The 19410-nt window shown below is 42.7% G+C and overlaps 1 protein-coding gene and 1 non-coding gene across 3 annotated transcripts; both read left to right on the forward strand.

Moving 5' to 3' along the window:
* Positions 1–9028: 9028 nt before the first annotated feature.
* C16H15orf40 (chromosome 16 C15orf40 homolog) lies at positions 9029–14293 on the forward strand. Of its 2 annotated transcripts, none has more exons than XM_020870538.2 (4): positions 9029–9198; positions 10530–10656; positions 12739–12866; positions 14179–14293. In XM_020870538.2, exons 1-4 carry the CDS (start codon positions 9082–9084, stop codon positions 14272–14274), a joined length of 468 nt encoding a protein of 155 aa, XP_020726197.2. In that variant the 5' UTR covers positions 9029–9081; the 3' UTR covers positions 14275–14293. The 2 variants fall into 2 exon arrangements, with proteins under 2 accessions (XP_020726197.2, XP_020726212.1); XM_020870553.2 differs by lacking the exon at positions 9029–9198 and adding an exon at positions 9293–9832.
* Positions 14294–15185: 892 nt separating this feature from the next.
* TRNAG-UCC (transfer RNA glycine (anticodon UCC)) lies at positions 15186–15257 on the forward strand. Its single transcript has one exon. It is a non-coding gene; the product is annotated as a tRNA-Gly (tRNA).
* The last annotated feature ends 4153 nt before the right edge of the window (positions 15258–19410 follow it).

Consider the following 19410-nt stretch of genomic DNA (forward strand, 5'->3'; position numbering starts at 1 on the left):
AATTAATCACTCTGTGCACCAGACTCTTCATCTTTAAAATGAGAATAATTAGACATAAATCCAATTAGTAATCATTTATTATCTCCCCATAAGATTAATGACATTATTTAAATATTTTTAAAAATAAAGTTTTAAAGGCACTTTGCTGTTATACAGAGCATACAAGTAAGCATATTGAAGATGGACTTAAGATCAGGTACACATATGAACAACATGAAGTGATACACAAAGATTTGGTTGGGCCAGCTCAAGCTATCCAGTAGTCATGTGCGGATGTGAGAATTGGACCGTAAGGAAGGCTGAGCACCGAAGGTTGAGCACTATGCTTTCAAAGTGTGGTGCTGGAGGAGACTCTTGAGAGTTCCTTGGACAGCAAGGAGATCAAACCAATCAATCCTAAAAGAAATCAATCCTGAATATTCATTGGAAGGACTGAGACTGAAGCTGAAGCTCCAATACTTTGTCCACCTGATGCAAAGAGCTGACTCATCGGAAAAGACCCTGATGCTAGGAAAGATTGAAGGCAGGAGGAGAAGGGGGAGACAGAGGAAGAGATGGTTGGATGGCAACAGTAACTCAATGGACATGAGTTTGAGCAAACTCCAGGAGATAGTGAAGGACAGAGAAGCCTGGCATGCTGCAGTCCAAGGGGTCACAAAGAGTTGGACATGACTGAGCGACTAAGCACAAAACAGCACAAACCCTCCCTCTTGCTCAGTAACTCCCTGGAAATGCTCACAGTTCCCGAATCGGGGAACTAAGATCCCACATGCCACACTACACAGACAAAATAAAAGTACTATCCAGACAGTTTGGTAGATGGGAGGTTTGGAGATCAGAGAAGCACTCGTATTTGTTGAGTACCTTCTATAAACTGTGCTAAGAGCTTCTTATCTGTTACCTCATTTTGATCTCCTAGCCATTTATATGGCAGGCCTCATCTCCCTCTTACAAATGAGGAACCCAAAGCTCTTAGGAAAAATAATTTGTGAAGAATCATCAATAGTGTTGCCACAAGAACATGCTATGAAGTGGAGCAGACATCATTTAGGCCCTAAGGAGAAATGTTTACTAATGGAGAAAATTCTTAAGCATGTGGTTCCTCACCTAGGAAAATTTAGCAGCCTCCTTTTGGGTCTCTAGAAGTATTAAGCTTATTTTTGTGATGGTTAAAGAATGGTTCTGCCTAAAGGCAGAGGAGTTAGACACACGAGTTTGCAAAGTTTCTTCTAAGTCTTAAGATACTATAATTTGGTGTTTTTATTATTTCAGATGTGTTCTTGTTTATTTCCTTTTCTCAAGGTGGATACTATAAATGCAGCTGTGATGAATTTGAAAGACAAGATTTGTATTCTAAGTGAAGAGGCCAAAATAGGAGCACATAGAAAACCAGTGATCTCCAGCCCAGGTTGGATGCATGAGACAAGTGCTTGGGCCTGGTGCACTGGGAAGACCCAGAGGGATCGGGTGGAGAGGGAGGTGGGAGGAGGGACCGGGATGGGGAATACATGTAAATCCATGGCTGATTCATGTCAATGTATGACAAAAACCACTACAATATTGTAAAGTAATTAGCCTCCAACTAATAAAAATAAATGAAAAAATAAATAAATAAAATAATTAAAAAAAAAAGAAAACCAGTGATCTTCTCCATCCTAGTGTCTGTGGTGGAGTCCTTGTGGAATTGGAGCAAGCCTGATGAATAATTCACAAGAAACTGATTGCCCTGAAAAAGTCTTATCACAGTGTGCTTCGACACTGAGTCCTTCACTGCTTCCATCACTGAGAAGTCAGAACTAAATTGCGGAAAGGGAGTTTTTAAATTATATGTGTCTATATACATATATATACACACACAAAATATTTGCTGATTACTTTGGATTTTTTCCTGATTTGGAGAAAACTTTGATGACTGAATACTTATGGAATATTATTAAAATCATATTCATAGAAACAAATTATTCCTATTCTGAAATGAGGTGATGGAGTCCAGTGAGTCTGCTGTGTGGAGGGGGTGCAGGATGGAGCATAGGGGACACCTGACAGCTGCCTGGCCACGTATCTGGGACAAGCGCTTCCTGAGGATGTCATGGAGAGTTTTTTTAGAGCAAACTATTTAAGGATAAGGCGTCTTTACCTCAGAAGTTTTGTTCTTCTGCAGCAGCGCATGTTCGTGATTGCCTTATTTTGGGGGCTAGTGCTGGATTATGAACAGGAAGTTTTGTGGCAAACTTGGTGCCTAATCTAGTGGGTGCATAGACAGGTGATTTTTTTTGTCGGTAGCCATAGAAAATTGGAAATATCAAAGGAACATTTCATTCAAAGATGGGCACAATAAAGGACAGACAGAACTGGTAATGACCTAATAGAAGCAGAAGAGATCAAGAAGAGATGGAAAGAATATACTGAAGAACTTTACACAAAAGATCTTAGTGATCTGGATAACCATGATAGTGTAGTCTCTCACTCAGAGTCAGGCATCCTGGAGTGTGACGTCAAGTGGGCCTTAGGAAACAATGCTGCCAATAAATCTAGTGGGGGGAATGGAATTCCAGCAGAGTTATTTAAAATCCTAAAAGATGATGCTATTAAAGTGCTGCACTCAGTATGTCAGCAAATTTGGAAAACCTAGCAGAGGCCACAGGACTGGCAAAGGTCAATCCTCATCCCAAACCCCAAGAAGGGCAGTACTAAGGAATGTTCAAACCACTGGACAATTGCACTCATCTCCCATGCTAGTAAGGTTATGCTCAAAATCCTCCAAGCTAGGCTTCAGCAGTTCGTGAACCAAGAACTTCCAGATATTCAAGCTGGGTTTAGAAAAGGCAGGGGAACCAGAAATCAAATTTCCAACATTTTCTGGATCATAGAGAAAGCAAGGGAATTCCAGAAAAACATCTACGTCTGTTTCATTGACTATACTAGAGCCTTTGACTGTGTGGATCATAACAAACTGTGGAATATTCTTAAAGAGATGAGAATACCAGACCATCTTACCTGTCTCCTGGGAAACCTGTATGCAGGTCAAGAAGCAACAGTTAGAATACTACATGAAACAACTGATTGGTTCAGGATTGAGAATGGGGTACCACATGGCTGGATTTATTTAAACTGTTTATTTAAACTATATGCTGGCACATTGTGAAAAATGCCAGGCTGGATGAGTTACAAGCTGGAATCAAGATTGCTGGGAGAAATATAAACAACTGCAGATATGCAGATGATACCACTCTAATGGCAGACAGCAAAGAGGAACTAAAGAGCCTCTTGATGAGGGTGAAGGAAGAAAGTGAAAAAGCCAACTTAAAACTCAATATTAAAAAAAAAAAAACTTAAGATCACAGTGATTGCAGCCATGAAATGAAAAGATGTTTGCTCCTTGGAAGAAAAGCTATGACAAACCTAGCAGTATATTAGAAAGCAGAGACATTACTTTGCTGACAAAGGTTCATACAGTCAAAGCTATGGTTTTTCCTGTAGTCACATATGGATATGATAGTTGGACCATAATGAAGGCTGAGCACCAAGGAACTGATGCTTTCAAACTGTGGTGCTGGACAAGACTCTTGAGAGTCCCTTGGACTGCAAAGAGAACAAACCAGTCAATCCTAAGGAAATCAACACTGAATATTCATTGGAAGGACTGAAGCAAAGCTGAACCTTCAATACTTTGGTCACCTGACACAAAGACCCAAGTCACTGGAAAAGACCCTGATGCTGGGAAAATTAGAAGACAGGAGGAGAAGAGGATGACAGAGGAGGAGATGGTTGGATGGCATCACCAACTGAATGGATGTGGGTTTGAGCTCTGGAAGATGGTAAAGGACATGGAAGCCTGGTGTGCTACATTCCATGGGGTCACAAACTCAGACACGACTGAGCAACTGAACAACAACAAAGATCATGGCATCTGGTCCTATTACTTCGTGGCAAATAGAAGGAGAAAAGGTGAAAGCAGTGACAGATTTCCTCATCCTGGGCTCTAAAATCACTCCAGATGGTGACGGCAGCCATGAAATTAGAAGACGATTGCTTCTTGGCAGGAAAGCTATGAGAAACCTAGACAGTGTATTAAAAAGCAAAGATATCACTTTTCCGACAAAGGTCCATATAGTCAAGGCTGTAGTTTTCTCGGTAGTCATGTACGGATGTGAGAGCTGGATGATAAATAAGGCAGAGCACCGAAGAATTAATGTTTTCAAATTGTGGTGCTGGAGGAGACTCTTGAGAGTCCGTTGGACAGCAAGGAGATCAAACCAGTCAATCCTAAAGGAAATCAACCCTGAATATTCACTGGAAGGACTGTTGCTGAAGCTGAAGCTCCATTACTTTGGCCACTTGATGTGAAGAGCTGACTCATGGAAAAGACCCTGATGCTGGGAAAAACTGAAGGGAAAAGGAGAAGGGGCGGCAGTAGAAGAGATAGATAGCATCACCGACTCAGTGGACATGAATCTGAGCAAACTCTGGGAGAGAGTGAAGGACAGAGATGCCTGGCGTACTACAGTTCATGGGGTTGCAAAGAGTTGAACACATCTTAGCAACTGAACAACATGGTACTCATAAGCAAAACTTTTAAGGTCGCTGTTACTGGGAATGGTCACAAGGCTGCTGGATTTTCTAATACCCAACTTTTCCAGGTTACCCTGGAAATGAAAGCTTTATGAGAGTTTTCATTCAGGGCTGTAATTTAATGTGGAATGTACCTGAACAAACATCTAAAAGCTTGTGTGTTCTTCCCTAGCTTTCTTTTTTAAATTAATCTTTATTCTATATTGTAGTAACAGTGATATACAATGTGTTGTGGGTGACAGGTGAACCGAATGTGTTTTCAGTTTTACATATATATATGTATTCATATTTGCATTTTTCTCCATGGAGTTCATTACATGTATGAACTCCATTACATACATTACATACATGTATGAACTCCATTACATACATTACAGTATGTTCACAGAAATCCTTTGTTATATCTAGGTCTTTGATGATTACCTGTTCTACATGGAATGATTATATTTGCTTACTCTAATCTTCTATTTTACCCTTTTTCACTTGCTTTCTCCTTAATAATCAGAAGATTGTTTTCTAGGTCTCTGAGTCTTCATGTTTTTCAGTGAATAAACTGGTGGGTGTTTATCAATTCCAGCTATAAATTATATGTAAAGATATGTATCTTTTTCTGATTTTTCTTCACGTTGTTTGATCATCCCTAGTTTTATCAATGTTCCTGAAAATCACATTATGTCATTTTCTACTGGCAGAGTCATGTTCCATTGAGTACATAGGTCTCTTTTTCTTTATCCATTTATCTCCCCATAAACAGTATGTTTATTTCCATTTTTTGGCTATTGTAAAGTGTAGTCCAGTGCATGCTTGATTGTACATGCATTTCAAAATGTTTTCTTCTCAAATATCCCTTGGAGTGGTTCTGCAATATCTTATAGTAGCTTTATTTTTATTTCTTTAAGTGTGTTAGTCGCTCAGTCGTGTCCGACTCTTTGTGACCCCATAGATTGCAGCCCACCAGGCTCCTCTGTCCATGGGATCTTCCTGACCCAAGGATCGAATCCACTTTTCCTGCCTCTCCTGCATTGGCAGGCGGATTCTTTACCACTGGAGCCACCTGGGAAGCTCTTTTTGTTTATGGACATAATGCACCTCGCCTTACTTAAACATCTACCCTGGAAACAAGTGCTGGGACCTAATGAAACTTAAAAGCTTTTGCACAACAAAGGAAACTATAAGCAAGGTGAAAAGACAGCCCTCAGATTGGGAGAAAATAATAGCAAATGAAGCAACAGACAAAGGATTAATCTCAAAAATATACAAGCAACTCCTCCAGCTCAACTCCAGAAAAATAAATGACCCAATCAAAAAATGGGCCAAAGAACTAAACAGACATTTCTCCAAGGAAGACATACAGATGGCTAACAAACACATGAAAAGATGCTCAACATCACTCATTATCAGAGAAATGCAAATCAAAACCACAATGAGGTACCATTATACGCCAGTCAGGATGGCTGCTATCCAAAAGTCTACAAGCAATAAATGCTGGAGAGGGTGTGGAGAAAAGGGAACCCTCTTACACTGTTGGTGGGAATGCAAACTAGTACAGCCACTATGGAAAACAGTGTGGAGATTTCTTAAAAAGCTGGAAATAGAACTGCCATATGACCCAGCAATCCCACTTCTGGGCATACACACCGAGGAAACCAGATCTGAAAGAGACACGTGCACCCCAATGTTCATCGCAGCACTGTTTATAATAGCCAGGACATGGAAGCAACCTAGATGCCCATCAGCAGACGAATGGATGAGGAAGCTGTGGTACATATACACCATGGAATATTACTCAGCCATTAAAAAGAATTCATTTGAATCAGTTCTAATGAGATGGATGAAACTGGAGCCCATTATACAGAGCGAAGTAAGCCAGAAAGATAAACCATTACAGTATACTAACACATATATATGGAATTTAGAAAGATGGTAACGATAACCCTATATGCAAAACAGAAAAAGAGACTCAGATATATAGAACAGACTTGTGGACTCTGGGAGAAGGCAAGGGTGGCATGTTTCAAGAGAACAGCATTGAAACATGTATATTATCTAGGGTGAAACAGATCTCCAGCCCAGGTTGGATGCATGAGACAAGTGCTCCGGCCTGGTGCACTGGGAAGACCCAGAGGGGTCGGGTGGAGAGGGAGGTGGGAGGGGGGACCGGGATGGGGAATACATGTAAATCCATGGCTAATTCATTTCAATGTATGACAAAAACTACTGTAATGATGTAAAGTAATTAGCCTCCAACTAATAAAAATAAATGGAAAAAAAAATGAAACAAGTGCTGCCATCTGCCACTTCACCAGTTTTTTTGCAGTCTCAGGCTTTTCTCGCCTGTTTGCTCTCAGCAGGTGAGAGAAAGAGAACTGTTCTTGTTATTTCCTCTGATAGAGGGTAAGGAATGTCGCACCACGATTTCCTATTAAAAGAGCTGCCTGAGTGACTCCCGTGCACCAGGCTCTGCACTGAGCACTTGACACACATTCTCATTTGCTTCTCACAACATCATATGAGAAAAGTACTATTATAAGGCCCATTTCACAGGCCAAGAACTGTTTTAAAAGGTTTTTAAATGTTTTAAAACATTTCAAATATTTTAAAAGGAAATTCATGTTTTAAAAGGTCAGGAAGTGGTGGGAAGCCGAATTTAAACCCAGGTCTATCTCCCAAGCCATTAAGTTGGGAAAATATTTTACTGGGTCCCAAAATAACATGTCACCATTTTCAAACTTTACAATAAGACCCAGAAAGATACTTGGCCAATCTGTAGTTACTGCAAAATATAAGCATTTTCTTTTTTTTTTGAAGTGTAATTACTCCAGTATGTACCCAACAAATTGTGACAATTTGAGTTACCAAATGTTCCTTCTTTTAGGCCCACATACGTAGTACTTTTAATTTGCAAGAAAAAATCTTTACCTGGAAATAGACAACCTTATAGGATATTAAAGAGCCAGATCTTCAAATGCAGTATGTTTCAGACAAATCTTTTCCCTTCCAAGTCCTATCTGCTCCAAACCATCCCCTTTTTGTTTCCCTGTTCCAGTCATCGAGATTCAAAACCTGAAAAGTGTCCCTTGAACTAGACAATGCATCATTCCTAAAAGAGTATGGTGCTATAGTGTCCCAGCCCCAAAAGTTACACGGCTCATTACTCTTGCCTAATTTGTACACTTGAAAAATCCATTTTCCATCTTCTCCATTGGCAAAAGCTAAGACAACATTGAGGTTTTAAATTCAACTTCACTAAAACCTGAAAGAAATGAAAGAGGAAATAGGAACCAGTATAAACATTTATAATGGGTTTTCTGCCATTTGGATCATAGCCCACTCCCACTTTTTTTCTTTTTAATTATTTCAACCATTCTCAGTATCTCTTCGTGGCTTCCCAGGAGGTACAGTTCAGTTCAGTTGCTCAGTCGTGTCCGACTCTTTGCGGCCCCATGAATCGCAGCACGCCAGGCCTCCCTGTCCATCACAAACTCCCGGAGTTTACTCAAACTCATGCCCATCGAGTCGGTGATGCAATCCAGCCATCTCGTCCTCTGTCGTCCCCTTCTCCTCCTGCCCCCAATCCCTCCCAGCATCAAGTCTTTTCCAATGATTCAACTCTTCGCATGATGTGGCCAAAGTACTGGAGTTTGAGCTTCAGCATCAGTCCTTCCAACGAACACCCAGGACTGATCTCCTTTAGGATGGACTGGTTGGATCTCCTTGCAGTCCAAAGGGCTCTCAAGAGTCTTCTCCAACACCACAGTTCAAAAGCATTAATTTTTAGGCGCTCAGTTTTCTTCACAGTCCAACTCTCACATCCATACATGACCACTGGAAAAACCATAGCCTTGACCAGGCGGACCTTTGTTGGCAAAGTAATGTCTCTGCTTTTTAATATGCTATCTAGGTTGGTCATAACTTTCCTTCCAAAGAGTACGCGTCTTTTAATTTCATGGCTGCAGTCATCACCTGCAGTGATTTTGGAGCCCCAAAAAATAAAGTCTGACACTGTTTCCACTGTCTCCCCATCTATTTCCCATGAGGTGATGGGACCAGATGCCATGATCGTAGTTTTCTGAATGTTGAGCTTTAAGCCAACTTTTTCACTCTCCTCTTTCACTTTCATCCCAGGAGGTACACTGGTAAATAATCTGCCTGCCAATACAGCAGACGCAAGACAGTGGGTTCGATTCCTGGGTGGGGAAGATCCCCCAGGAAGAGGAAATGGTGACCCACTCCATTCTTTCCTGGAAAACTGCGTGGACTAAGGAGCCTGGCGGGCTACAGTCCATGGGGTCTTGGAAGAGTGGTACCCAGCTTAACAATTGAGCATCCATGCCTTATTTCTTCAGCTCTTTCCAGGAAGAACGAGTCTTGATCCCGCCAGCCGGAAGGCGTCGCCCTCCTTCCCGAGCTGAGGCTCAGGCCCACGGGGCCGCTCCCTCCTGCTGCTTGCGCAGGCGCAGAGAGCTCTTCCGGCGCCAGGCCGCTCTCCGTGCCGCCTCCTTGGCCGGGATGCCGCGCCTAGGCTACGGCCTGAGGCTGCTAGAAGCTGGATCTGGTGGTTCTCGGGCTGTCAACTGGCTCCCTTTGGGCACCGACATGCCTAAGAAAGCTGGTGCGACGAACAAGGCCAGTGGCAATTCCCGTGGCCGCGGGAGGGTGGGCCGCAGGAATGCTGGTTGAGGAGCGCGGGAGAGAAGCGGGACCCGCGGGTGGGTAGAAGCTCCGCTAAGTGTTGGTTGTCTCCGAGTCCCAGGCCTCCTTCTCCCCGCCTCACTCGGCTGCGCCGCCCGCCAACCGCGGAGGTCGAGCACCCGGGCCGGCGTCGCGCGTGCCTCTCCCCGAGCGGTGGCTGCCGCCCCTCCGGCCTCGCTCCCTCACTCCCAGGCTCGCGCTTCGTGTTCCGGCAGCGCGGTGTGGCCTACTTCCCTGGGAGGCTCTCGCCAGCATTCAGTGCCCTACCCTTCCTCGGCTGTCTTCGCACCCCTCCGTCGGGAACGCACCACTTCCCATTTCCCTTCCACCGTCTCTGCAAGGCCGAGTCCGATTGGTTCCTAAGACTCGGCTCTAAATTTGCTTCCTGCTGGGAGCTTTCCCGGCGTCCCGAGGCCGAACTGCCTCCTCCTTCGCTGCACGTTGATGCCCCGTGGGTGTGAGGTCGGCCTCCTAGCACAGCCCAGTCCGCAGTCCGGGCTCCTTGAGGGCAAGTGCCATGTGTCCTTATTCATCTTTACGCATCCTTTGCCTTCTCCACACCGCCCTGGTGCGCAGTTTGTTTGTCGAGTGGAAAGTTCCTAATTCAGCTTATAGTAGTTCCTAGTATAGTAGTTATTTAAATCAGCTTCTCGGGTGGCTCAGCGGCAATGAGTCCGCCTGCCTGTGCAGGAGACAGATCCGATCCCTGGGTCGGGAAGATCCCTTGGAGAAGGAAGTGGCAAGCCACTCAAGTATTCTTGCCTGGGAAATCCTATGAATAGAAGAGCCTGGCGGGCTGCAGTCCATGGGGTCGCAAAGAGCCGGACTCGACTTAACGGCTAAATAACAATAAGTCCTTTAAATACCACTGTTGTTCCTTTTTTCTCCGGCCCCCCCTCCCCTCCCACATATACACTTCCAGCCGTGGTTGTTCAGAAACCTTTAAATTGTCCTGATTGAAATACAAAGATTAATAATGAACAGCCGCTGCCCCTGAGGAATGGGAAATGCAAAAGAACCGGCTCTAAGGTTTACCATGGCAGGAAAAAAACACTGTGGAGTTGATGGGGAGGCTTTGTGGAAGAATTTATTTGAGCCATGAAAGATGTTGGAGGACCATTCTAGGTGACCAGAAATCCCTGGACTTGACTAATCAGCCTAATTTGCCTTGGTTAAGGGTGAAAAGGAATCCTGGAAGGATCAAATGCTTGGGAAAGTATTTTGTAAGCTGTGAAGCTGTAGTGTGGTTGTTCTTGTCGTTTTAGGGTAAAAGCCAGAGCAAGGAACCAGAGAGACCACTTCCTCCGTTAGGTCCTGTGACAGTTGATCCTAAAGGCGGTGTCAGCATAGCCATCCATGCCAAACCTGGTTCCAAACAAAATGCTGTGACAGGTATACTTGGACCTTGGGGTAGGGATCTTGTATGAATAAGTTGTCCCCTGCTCCATCCTTCTTTTGCCTTAGTTTGCTGAAAATTTATCCTGTATGGTCAAGTATATTTTTCACATCTGCAGTTAGAGGCTCCTCCGTTTTTAAATTCTTAATTTTAATGTAAAGGTGTAATCTAGTGCTTAAAAGTGAATACGTGTACCATATTTAAAGCATACCAAGTTAGATTAAAAACCACTGAATGCTGTCCTTTTTAATATTTTATTAACCTATATTGTGATCAGTTCAAAATACAAATATTGAATCATTATGTTGTACACCTGTTCTATGTCAGTCATACCTCAATTTTTAAAAAGGTATTTTAGAAAGAACTTATACAGAAATGTATGTAACCTAGATGATTCTTAGTTTGTCCTGTTCCCGAAAGTGCAAACATTATCCAGAGAAAGGAAGGTGTTTCAGTTGATTTTTTAATGATAATTGGTCCAAGGAGGGAGAGAACCTGATGATCAACACCTGTGTGAGCTTGTTTTCAGTCAAAGCTATACGAAATATTTCTGCGCCCAGTTCTTTCATCTGTCAAATGATAGTTGGCCTGTTAGAAGCTTTTAAGCTATTCCTTGGACCCCAAAAGTTTCCTCCAGGATCTCTGGTGGGCACAGGGGAGGTCAGCAGAGAGGACTCCTGAAGAACTGTTGACATTTGCTTTAAATGTGGGAATTTCAGGGGAAATTGGTGGAGGTGGGGGATTCTGAGTGGGGAAAAAAGTTTGAAAAGCACTGATCTGAGTATTATTGATGGTCTTTGTCACCCACTAAAGCTCTGTATTCCAGTTTTTAAAATATTTGGAAAATAAGACCTCAGAATTGGGGTGCTAGGCCTGGTTTGTGCTTATGGCCATGTTAGTGTAGCTGTGTGTTGGCTGTACCCTCCTTGGTCGGCATTTTCTAAGTAGTCACTGTGGACGCTGTCTCTACTTACTGTTGGAATGCCATGTTTCATCAGATATAATTGGCCATCAACTGTAAGGTACACAGGTACTTTTTGTACCAGTAAGATAGACAAAATTCACATCAACTAAATGTTTTCTTCCCCATCTATTATAAGATACACCTGGTTTTCAAAGATACTAAAATGTGAAAAACTGAATTATAGAATCTGACAGGATAGGAGAAGGGTTGTTCTACCATCTTATTCCTGTGGATCCTGTGACCATGTTTACACAGGTGAGATGTATGGGTGTGGAAATGCCCAGGTAACCCCAGATGCAGGACTAGCTCAAGCTCTTTTGCAAACTGCTTTGAATATATACTCCTCTCAGAAATGATAGTGGAGGACTGCAGGCAGGTTGCTCTTTATGAAGGCTGTATTGATGAGGAAGCCTGCACCACTTCAGAAAGCAGTGTTCATTGTCCCTGGATTTCAAAGCATGAATTCAAATTTATTTTTGAATCACATCACTTTATAGCCATGTGACCCTGAACACATTACTTCTTGGTTCCAGTTTCCTCATTTGTAAAATGGAGATGATAAACTATAGGAATAAGCAAGTTATTATTTGTAAAGCCCTTAAAATGTGTGTGTGTGCCCTTAAACTTGGTGTAAGTGCTATGTAGCTGTTCACTAAGTAAATACATGTTAAAAACATCAGAGAGGCATTTCACTGAGGTGAACCTAACGCAGTGCTGCCACTTCCCTGATGAGGAAACTGAACAGCCCTGTACAGTCTGTGATCTACCTCCTTCATTCACTTCTCAGTGACTGCTGGGCTAAAGCCCAGCTCCCCTGTCTCCTTGCCAGGGGCTCTTCCTATCAGACCAGGCACAGTTTCCAGCTCCTAATTCCAGACTATTGCCCAGGCCTCTGTGGGCCCACCTTGGTCAGCAGGTGAAAACCAATTTTCTTCTTTGGGTTTCTCTGACGGAAGTGGCATGTTTATGTTCCCTTAACTGTGATGAGCTTTGTCATTGTTCATTCAGCAGCTATTAACTGAGTACGTACTATATGCCAGACAAATGCAGAAGCTTTTACAAGATATCCCTTCATGAAGAAAAGGTACCCTATGAGAATCTGTTCTCGTTCCAGACGTGACGACCGAGGCTGTGAGTGTAGCCATCGCAGCGCCTCCGACGGAGGGAGAGGCTAACGCAGAGCTGTGTCGCTATCTTTCCAAAGTCTTAGAACTCAGGAAGAGTGATGTGGTTTTGGATAAGGTAGGCCTCTCTTTCTCTCAACATCTTTGAGTACTACATCAGTCATTACTTTTAAAACACCAATTTTTTTCTTTTCAAAATAATTGAAAAACCAGTTGTTTTTAACTCTTGTATACATTTAATCACCAAAAATCTATAATTCTTCCTTCCTAGTCCCCTTCCTCCCAAATGCCTTAGTCCTTCTGAGTTCATGCCTGTACCTGCTCTGTCAGGTTAAATGCTTGTCTCTTCCCTCAACTCATCACCTTAGTAGAAACATCTAAAATGGTTCCCGTTGTTGGTAATCTCCATTAGTGAGTCAATCAAGCACATCTGGTCCAACATGTCCTCAATCACTGGGAGACGCTCATTAAAGAGATGGCTCATACGAAGTCATTAATACTTCTGCACTAGAAGAGTCTGCACTAGAGGTGGCAATCAAAATCACTTGGGAATGATTTCTAAAACACAGGTTCCTGGACATTACCCCAGAGTTACTCAAATAGAATCTGCAGGAGTAAGACCCACCCAAGCTTATGTTTCTTACAACTCTGCTTGTTTTCCAGTGCTATATTCCGTAGCTCCCATCCAGGATCCAGTGGGCACTGGGTCATTGATTAGGAGGCTGCCCCTAAGCATTCGTAGGATCAGGCCCATGCCCCTCCACATCTCCTGCACAGCAGGTCGTCTCTGAGTTTCTACCAGGCGCGTGCTCTGACATCAGCCTAAACACCCTCCCCGCGCTTCCGCCTGTGCCGCTTCTGCCCCTCTAGATGAATACCTGCTTAGAATTTACTTTCTTTAAAGGAGGTTTCTAAACAAATCCTTATAGTTGTCTTAACTGGTTGTGGGATCATAGCACTTGGGTATGTGGTCACTTTTTGTTTGGTATTTTTCAGAAATGTGTAACAGTATAGGGAATAGCAGTTCTATATTTAGAATTATTTTTAATCAGTTTATATTAAATTGCAATATTTGTTTTGGTAATTTAAAAATAAAAGTATTAGTTGAAAACAGAATATTGTACATCCAGATTCTATACTCAATTTGAAAATGCCTAATTTTTATTACTGTGGAAATTGATGTATAAAGGTAAAACCTCTGGGGAATTGTTTAAAAAAAAGAAAAGAAAAACAGTACTGAACCGGAAACTAACTGGATAGACCAGAAATGGCTAGGAGAAAGTGGTACTGAGCTACCAGGAATACTAGCCCACCTGTGACAGCCCCACAAGGACACGGTGGCATATCCTCAGCAACTGAAGTCTGCTGTCACTAATAGCAGTAGAAAGTTTAGTGTGTTGTCCTGACACTGGTTTTTCCTTTTGGTCCAGGGTGGTAAATCTCGTGAAAAAGTGGTGAAGCTTTTGGCCTCCACACCTCCAGAAGAGATCTTGGAGAAATTGAAAAAGCAAGTTGAAAAGAAATAAAAGCAAGAAACGAAAAGTACGTCCTTGAGAAACTTTTTTTATTGCTAATGATGGAGAGACTGTTAAAATACACAGAATGTGTAAATATATTTAGTAAGAACAGGACTCAAGAAGTATGAAGATTAAAAGTACTGGACATGGAACTTAGGTTCTCAAATCCCTGATCCCAAACAGCTCGGGACATGTTACTCTGTTTTCACAGAATAAGTACAGAGCTGGAAAGGATATTTAGGATGACCTGATTCAGCCCCTTTCATTTTGTGATGAGCCCTCTGATTTCAGAAGTTGAGAGTATTCAGGATCACTTGGTGCAAGATGGCAACTAGAACTTAGATCCTTTGGCTTCTAGCTGAATGCAGTTTATCCTGGTTGTAAATTAAAATGGTAATATTTCCACAGCAATTACTGGAATTCTGGGGACTGCCTTCTAATCCAGTTTAAAAGTGACAGAGGAAACCTGTCACACTACTTCATAGTGTCACTTTATATTTTAAAATGCTTATGTAAATGGCTTCCCTGGTATCTCAGCTGGTAAAGAATCCACCTACAACGCAGGAGACCCTGGTTCGATTCCTGGGTCAGGAAAATCCACTGGAGAAGGGATAGGCTACCCACTCTAGCAATCTTGGGCTTCCCTGGTGGCTCAGCTGGTAAAGAATCCACCTGCAATGCAGGAGACCTGGGTTCAACCCCTGGGTTGGGAAGATACCTGGAGAAGGGAACAGCTACCCACTCCAGTATTCTGGCCTAGAGAATTCCATGGATTGTGTAGTCCATGGGGTCACAAACAGTCAAATACAATTGAGCGACTTTCACTTTAATGTAAATACAACATTTTTTTTGTCTTTTTAAACTTCTGTTGAGCATTTTGTTAAAAAGTAAGAACAGTCAAGACTTGCAGTTTAGAGAGTTCCCTGGTAGTCCAGTGGTTAGGACTTAGCACTTCCACTGCCATGGCCCAGGCTCAATCCCTGGTCAGGAAACTCCGATCACATGAGTGGAACACAACCAAGCCAAAAAAAAAAAAAAGATTTGTAATTTCATGTTAATTTTCCTCCTTGGATGGTAATCTCCTAAGATCTTCAAAAGAAGACAGAAGATCTGGAAACTGTTTTCAATACTTGTGAAAGCCTGTCCTGTCAGAAGTCATATCTATATTGAGGCTTCAAAAACTAATAATAAATATCTTGTTTTTAAATGTCCAATACAAATTATAGCAATTATTTAAGGTAATCTAATTACTACCTTTGCTGATGGAAGAGTTGATTTGCAGTTTTCTGCTTTGTCTAAGTACATGAGAAAAATCTGATAGACAAAAGTCTTTAAAAATATAAAATCCACTAAAAGGACCAATAATAAAAATGATGAATGGTAAAAGAACTGGGAGCCACTCATCCAGTACAACTTAATTTTGTTGAGAGGAACCAAAGACAATCAGTGAGGTAGCTCATCCAAAATCAGAGTAAAGGGCAGAACACGGGTTGCACTCAGCTGCCTTCTCTTACGCCGTCTGCTCCCAAATGTGCTCTGCTTTACGTGGTCTTGGCTTCAGAATCCTTTCTGTTGTTTTTCAACACTATTCTGGTGTGTGTGCTACAGGCATTTTTTTACCTGTGGTCTTTACATGAATCCCTGTTTGTTGGGATGCTTTCCCTGATAAGTAACAGAAACCTAACTCATCTGGCTTAAGCAATGGAGGGATTTATTAGCTCACATACCTGAAAAGTCTCAGAGGCAGGGTTTACTTAGGGGTTGGTTTGACTCAGCAGCAGCTCAGTGATGTCATAAAGGACCCACCTACTTTCCTTCCTGACTCACTTCAGCAGTACCAGCTTTACCCTCAGGCTCACTTCCTTCTTGGAGGCAAAAAGGCAGCAATTTTCGGGCTTCTCATCCACCTATCACCCCCTCCAGTAGGAAAAAGGGCCTCTCACAAGAGCTTTGGTATTTCTTTTCCAAAAGCTCTCCATCAGCTTCTCCTTGTATCTCAGCCCACATCAGGTCACACGAAGTTTCTAAACCAGCCCCTATTGTCAGGGAATGCCAGGTTGTAACACAAGGTGCCTAAACCAGTGACTACTGAGGAGAGTTACTCTCAGTGTTTTACACTAATCAAGGTCCATGCTAGAGCTGGAGATTGGTTCAGCCTAAACAGAAACAGAGGAGAGAGCAGAGAGGCGGAGGTACTTGAATACAAATTAGGAAAAGTTACAGAAATGGGAGTCTGGATAGGAGTAACATCCACCATGATCATCTATTTAAATAGTCAAATTTTAACATAGGAACGTTTTTGCCTGGTCACTTTTTTTTTGAGAAACGCACAGTATCTTTTGAAAAAAGAACATCCAGTCATCAAAAGCGGTTGCCAGAGGTAGGAACTGGTTCAGGAGCTGTGTTTGGGGACATGATTTCCCTTTCTTCCTCAGCAAACAAGGTTGCCTTTAGCAGTCTGTGCTCTCCTGACCTGCACAGGGCTATTCCCCATTAATAACAATCACAGCTAAGGCCTGGGCACCTTGACCTGATGTGAAAGTGTAGTTAATGCAGCTTTCTTAAGCTTGGCCTTGTTTTTCCTCCAAGAACATTAAGACAGGCCCAGTGACCTAAGACAAGGATACAAAACCCCCAGCCCCTCTAACATGTATCAGATAACATGATTATAGCTCTGCCTTCCCCCCATTAAATTTAAGTGACTGCTGTGTTTCTTCTCCTGTCTGTTGTCCTGAGGGTCCAGCCTTTCAGGCAGCCCATGAACAAGGTCTGAAAGATACTTATCCAACTCTGGTGAATAATATCATGGTGGTCTAGCAATGCATCTGTAATCTATCATCCCCACTTTAATACATGATAATTACTCGTGCAAGAATGATTTAATTAAGAATAGTAAATAACTTGGGTGCCTGCTGCTTGCCAGACACTGCTAGGTGCTTTGTCTACACTACACTGACCAAAATAGGGGCAGAAACAGGGAGCTTGAATTCCCGATTGCCATGAGTTCCTCCTCACTAGTTTGCCAGCTGGGGGATGGAGAGAACCAGAGCATGTGGGTGGCACCTTTAGAGTGCTTAAAATTCCAAACAGCTAAAGACTCCCTAAAGAGCCTTGATGAAAGTGAAAGAAGAGAGTAAAAAAGTTGGCTTAAAGTTCACCATTCAGAAAACAAAGATCATGGCATCCAGTCCCATCACTTCATGGCATAGACGGGAAAACAGTGGCTAACTTTTTTTGGAGGCTCCAAAATCACTGCAGATGGTGACTACAGCCATGAAATTAAAAGATGCTTACTCCTTGGAAGAAAAGTTATGACCAACGTAGACAGCATATTAAAAAGCAGAGACATTACTTTGTCAACAAAGGTCCATCTAGTCAAGGCTATGGTTTTTCCAGTGGTCATGTATGGATGTGAGAGTGGGACTGAGGGCTGAGCACAGAAGAATTGATGCTTTTGAATTGTGTTGGAGAAGACTCTTGAGAGTCCCTTGAACTGCAAGGAGATCCAACCAGTCCATCCTCAGGGAAATCAGTCCTGGGTGTTCATTGGAAGGACTGATGTTAAAGCTGAAACTCCAGTATTTTGGCAACCTGATGCGAAGAGCTGACTCATTTGAAAAAACCCTGATGTTGGGAAAGATTGAAGGCAGGAGGAGAAGGGGACGACAGAGAATGAGATGGTTAGATGGCATCACCAACTCAATGGACACGGGTTTGGGTAAACTCCAGGAGTTAGTGATGGACAGGGAGGCCTGGCGTGCTGTGGTTCATGGGGTCGCAAAGAGTCGGACATGACTGAGCAACTGAACTGAAAGACTCACTTTAGGAGGCAGTACTTTTCTGGGCTTCAGGTGCCAGTATCCCCCTCTTACAGATTCTGGACATTCAGTTAGGTAGTCCCTTAACCATAAGACAGAATAAAAATATTAGAACCCATCATGGGCCCCCACTTCAGACTTTCTTAATGCCTGTGACTAGAGACAAAGTTTATGAGGCTAGATTTTCAGTTTACATTCCAAGAGGTGGCGCCATAATACAACAGCAGAAACCCACACTCAGTTTAAAGAAGGGAATGGACTCTCAATTCCTTCTGAAATGAGTACTCTTAGGAATCCCTTTCTGTTGTGCCTGACTACCAATATCAGAATATCTGGTCCTTCTTGTCTGGTCTCCTCAGAGACATTGCTTAGACTTAGTCTCCTCACATTCTGGGTTTAGCACAGACCAGAGTGTGGCATTAACCAGGGCCAGCTGAGTACTCGAGTGTGGGTCAGCACTTGGTGGAGCCAGCAAGGTCCCAAGAGCCTCCCTTAACTTTGCAGCTTTCAGATATCCCATCTAGTCACTGTCTTTGAAAACAGAATTGGGCTGGACAACTGACAAGGAATGCCAGTTTATTAATTGAAGAACATACCTGCCAAATAGACTGTGTAGTGGGATCCTCTAGTGAGTACCTTCTGTCCCTCTGGGAAATCTCTTCAGAGCCTTAGAGATTGGAGATCTCTAAGATCTCTATCTCTCTACCTGAGAGATTGGAGCACCATGGAGAATAAGGGAGCAAGTCAAGTCCACAGAACCCCAAGCCTTTAGTCCAATTCTAGAACTGTGATGCCAGGACAGTTGGTGCTGGTCACATGTAGGTCCTGAGCACCTGAAATGTGGCTAATCAAATTAAAAAGCATCATAGAAAGAAAGGTCCTATTGAAAACAACACAACAGAGAAGAGGCTGAAAATATGACATGGAGTTTAGAGGGCAAGATAAAAGTGAGCAAAGAAAGGAAAATGACAGATCCAGAAGTCAGACACAGGAAAACCAACACATAGCAGGAGAAGAGAACCAAAGAAATGGAACAAAGATTTGAAGATGTAATCAAAATATTGGAGAAATAAGATAATTTTACAGAACGAAGGTGTGCCAGGTGAAATACTGACAAGTGATCAGCAATGAAACACAACCCAGTAAAGTTCTCTGAAGGTATGAAAGCCTGTGGCCATCTAGATAAAAAGTTGAAGTCACAGGGAGGAAGAGAGGAAACATACCTGCAAACTCACATGTTGGTGGGAATGTAAATTTCTGCAGTTCTTTAGAAAATGTGGCATTTATTAAAATGAAATAATACAGGTTTTTTAACCCAACAGTTCTA

Source organism: Odocoileus virginianus, chromosome 16 (assembly GCF_023699985.2).
Source record: "Odocoileus virginianus isolate 20LAN1187 ecotype Illinois chromosome 16, Ovbor_1.2, whole genome shotgun sequence".
Classification (NCBI taxonomy): domain Eukaryota; kingdom Metazoa; phylum Chordata; class Mammalia; order Artiodactyla; family Cervidae; genus Odocoileus; species Odocoileus virginianus.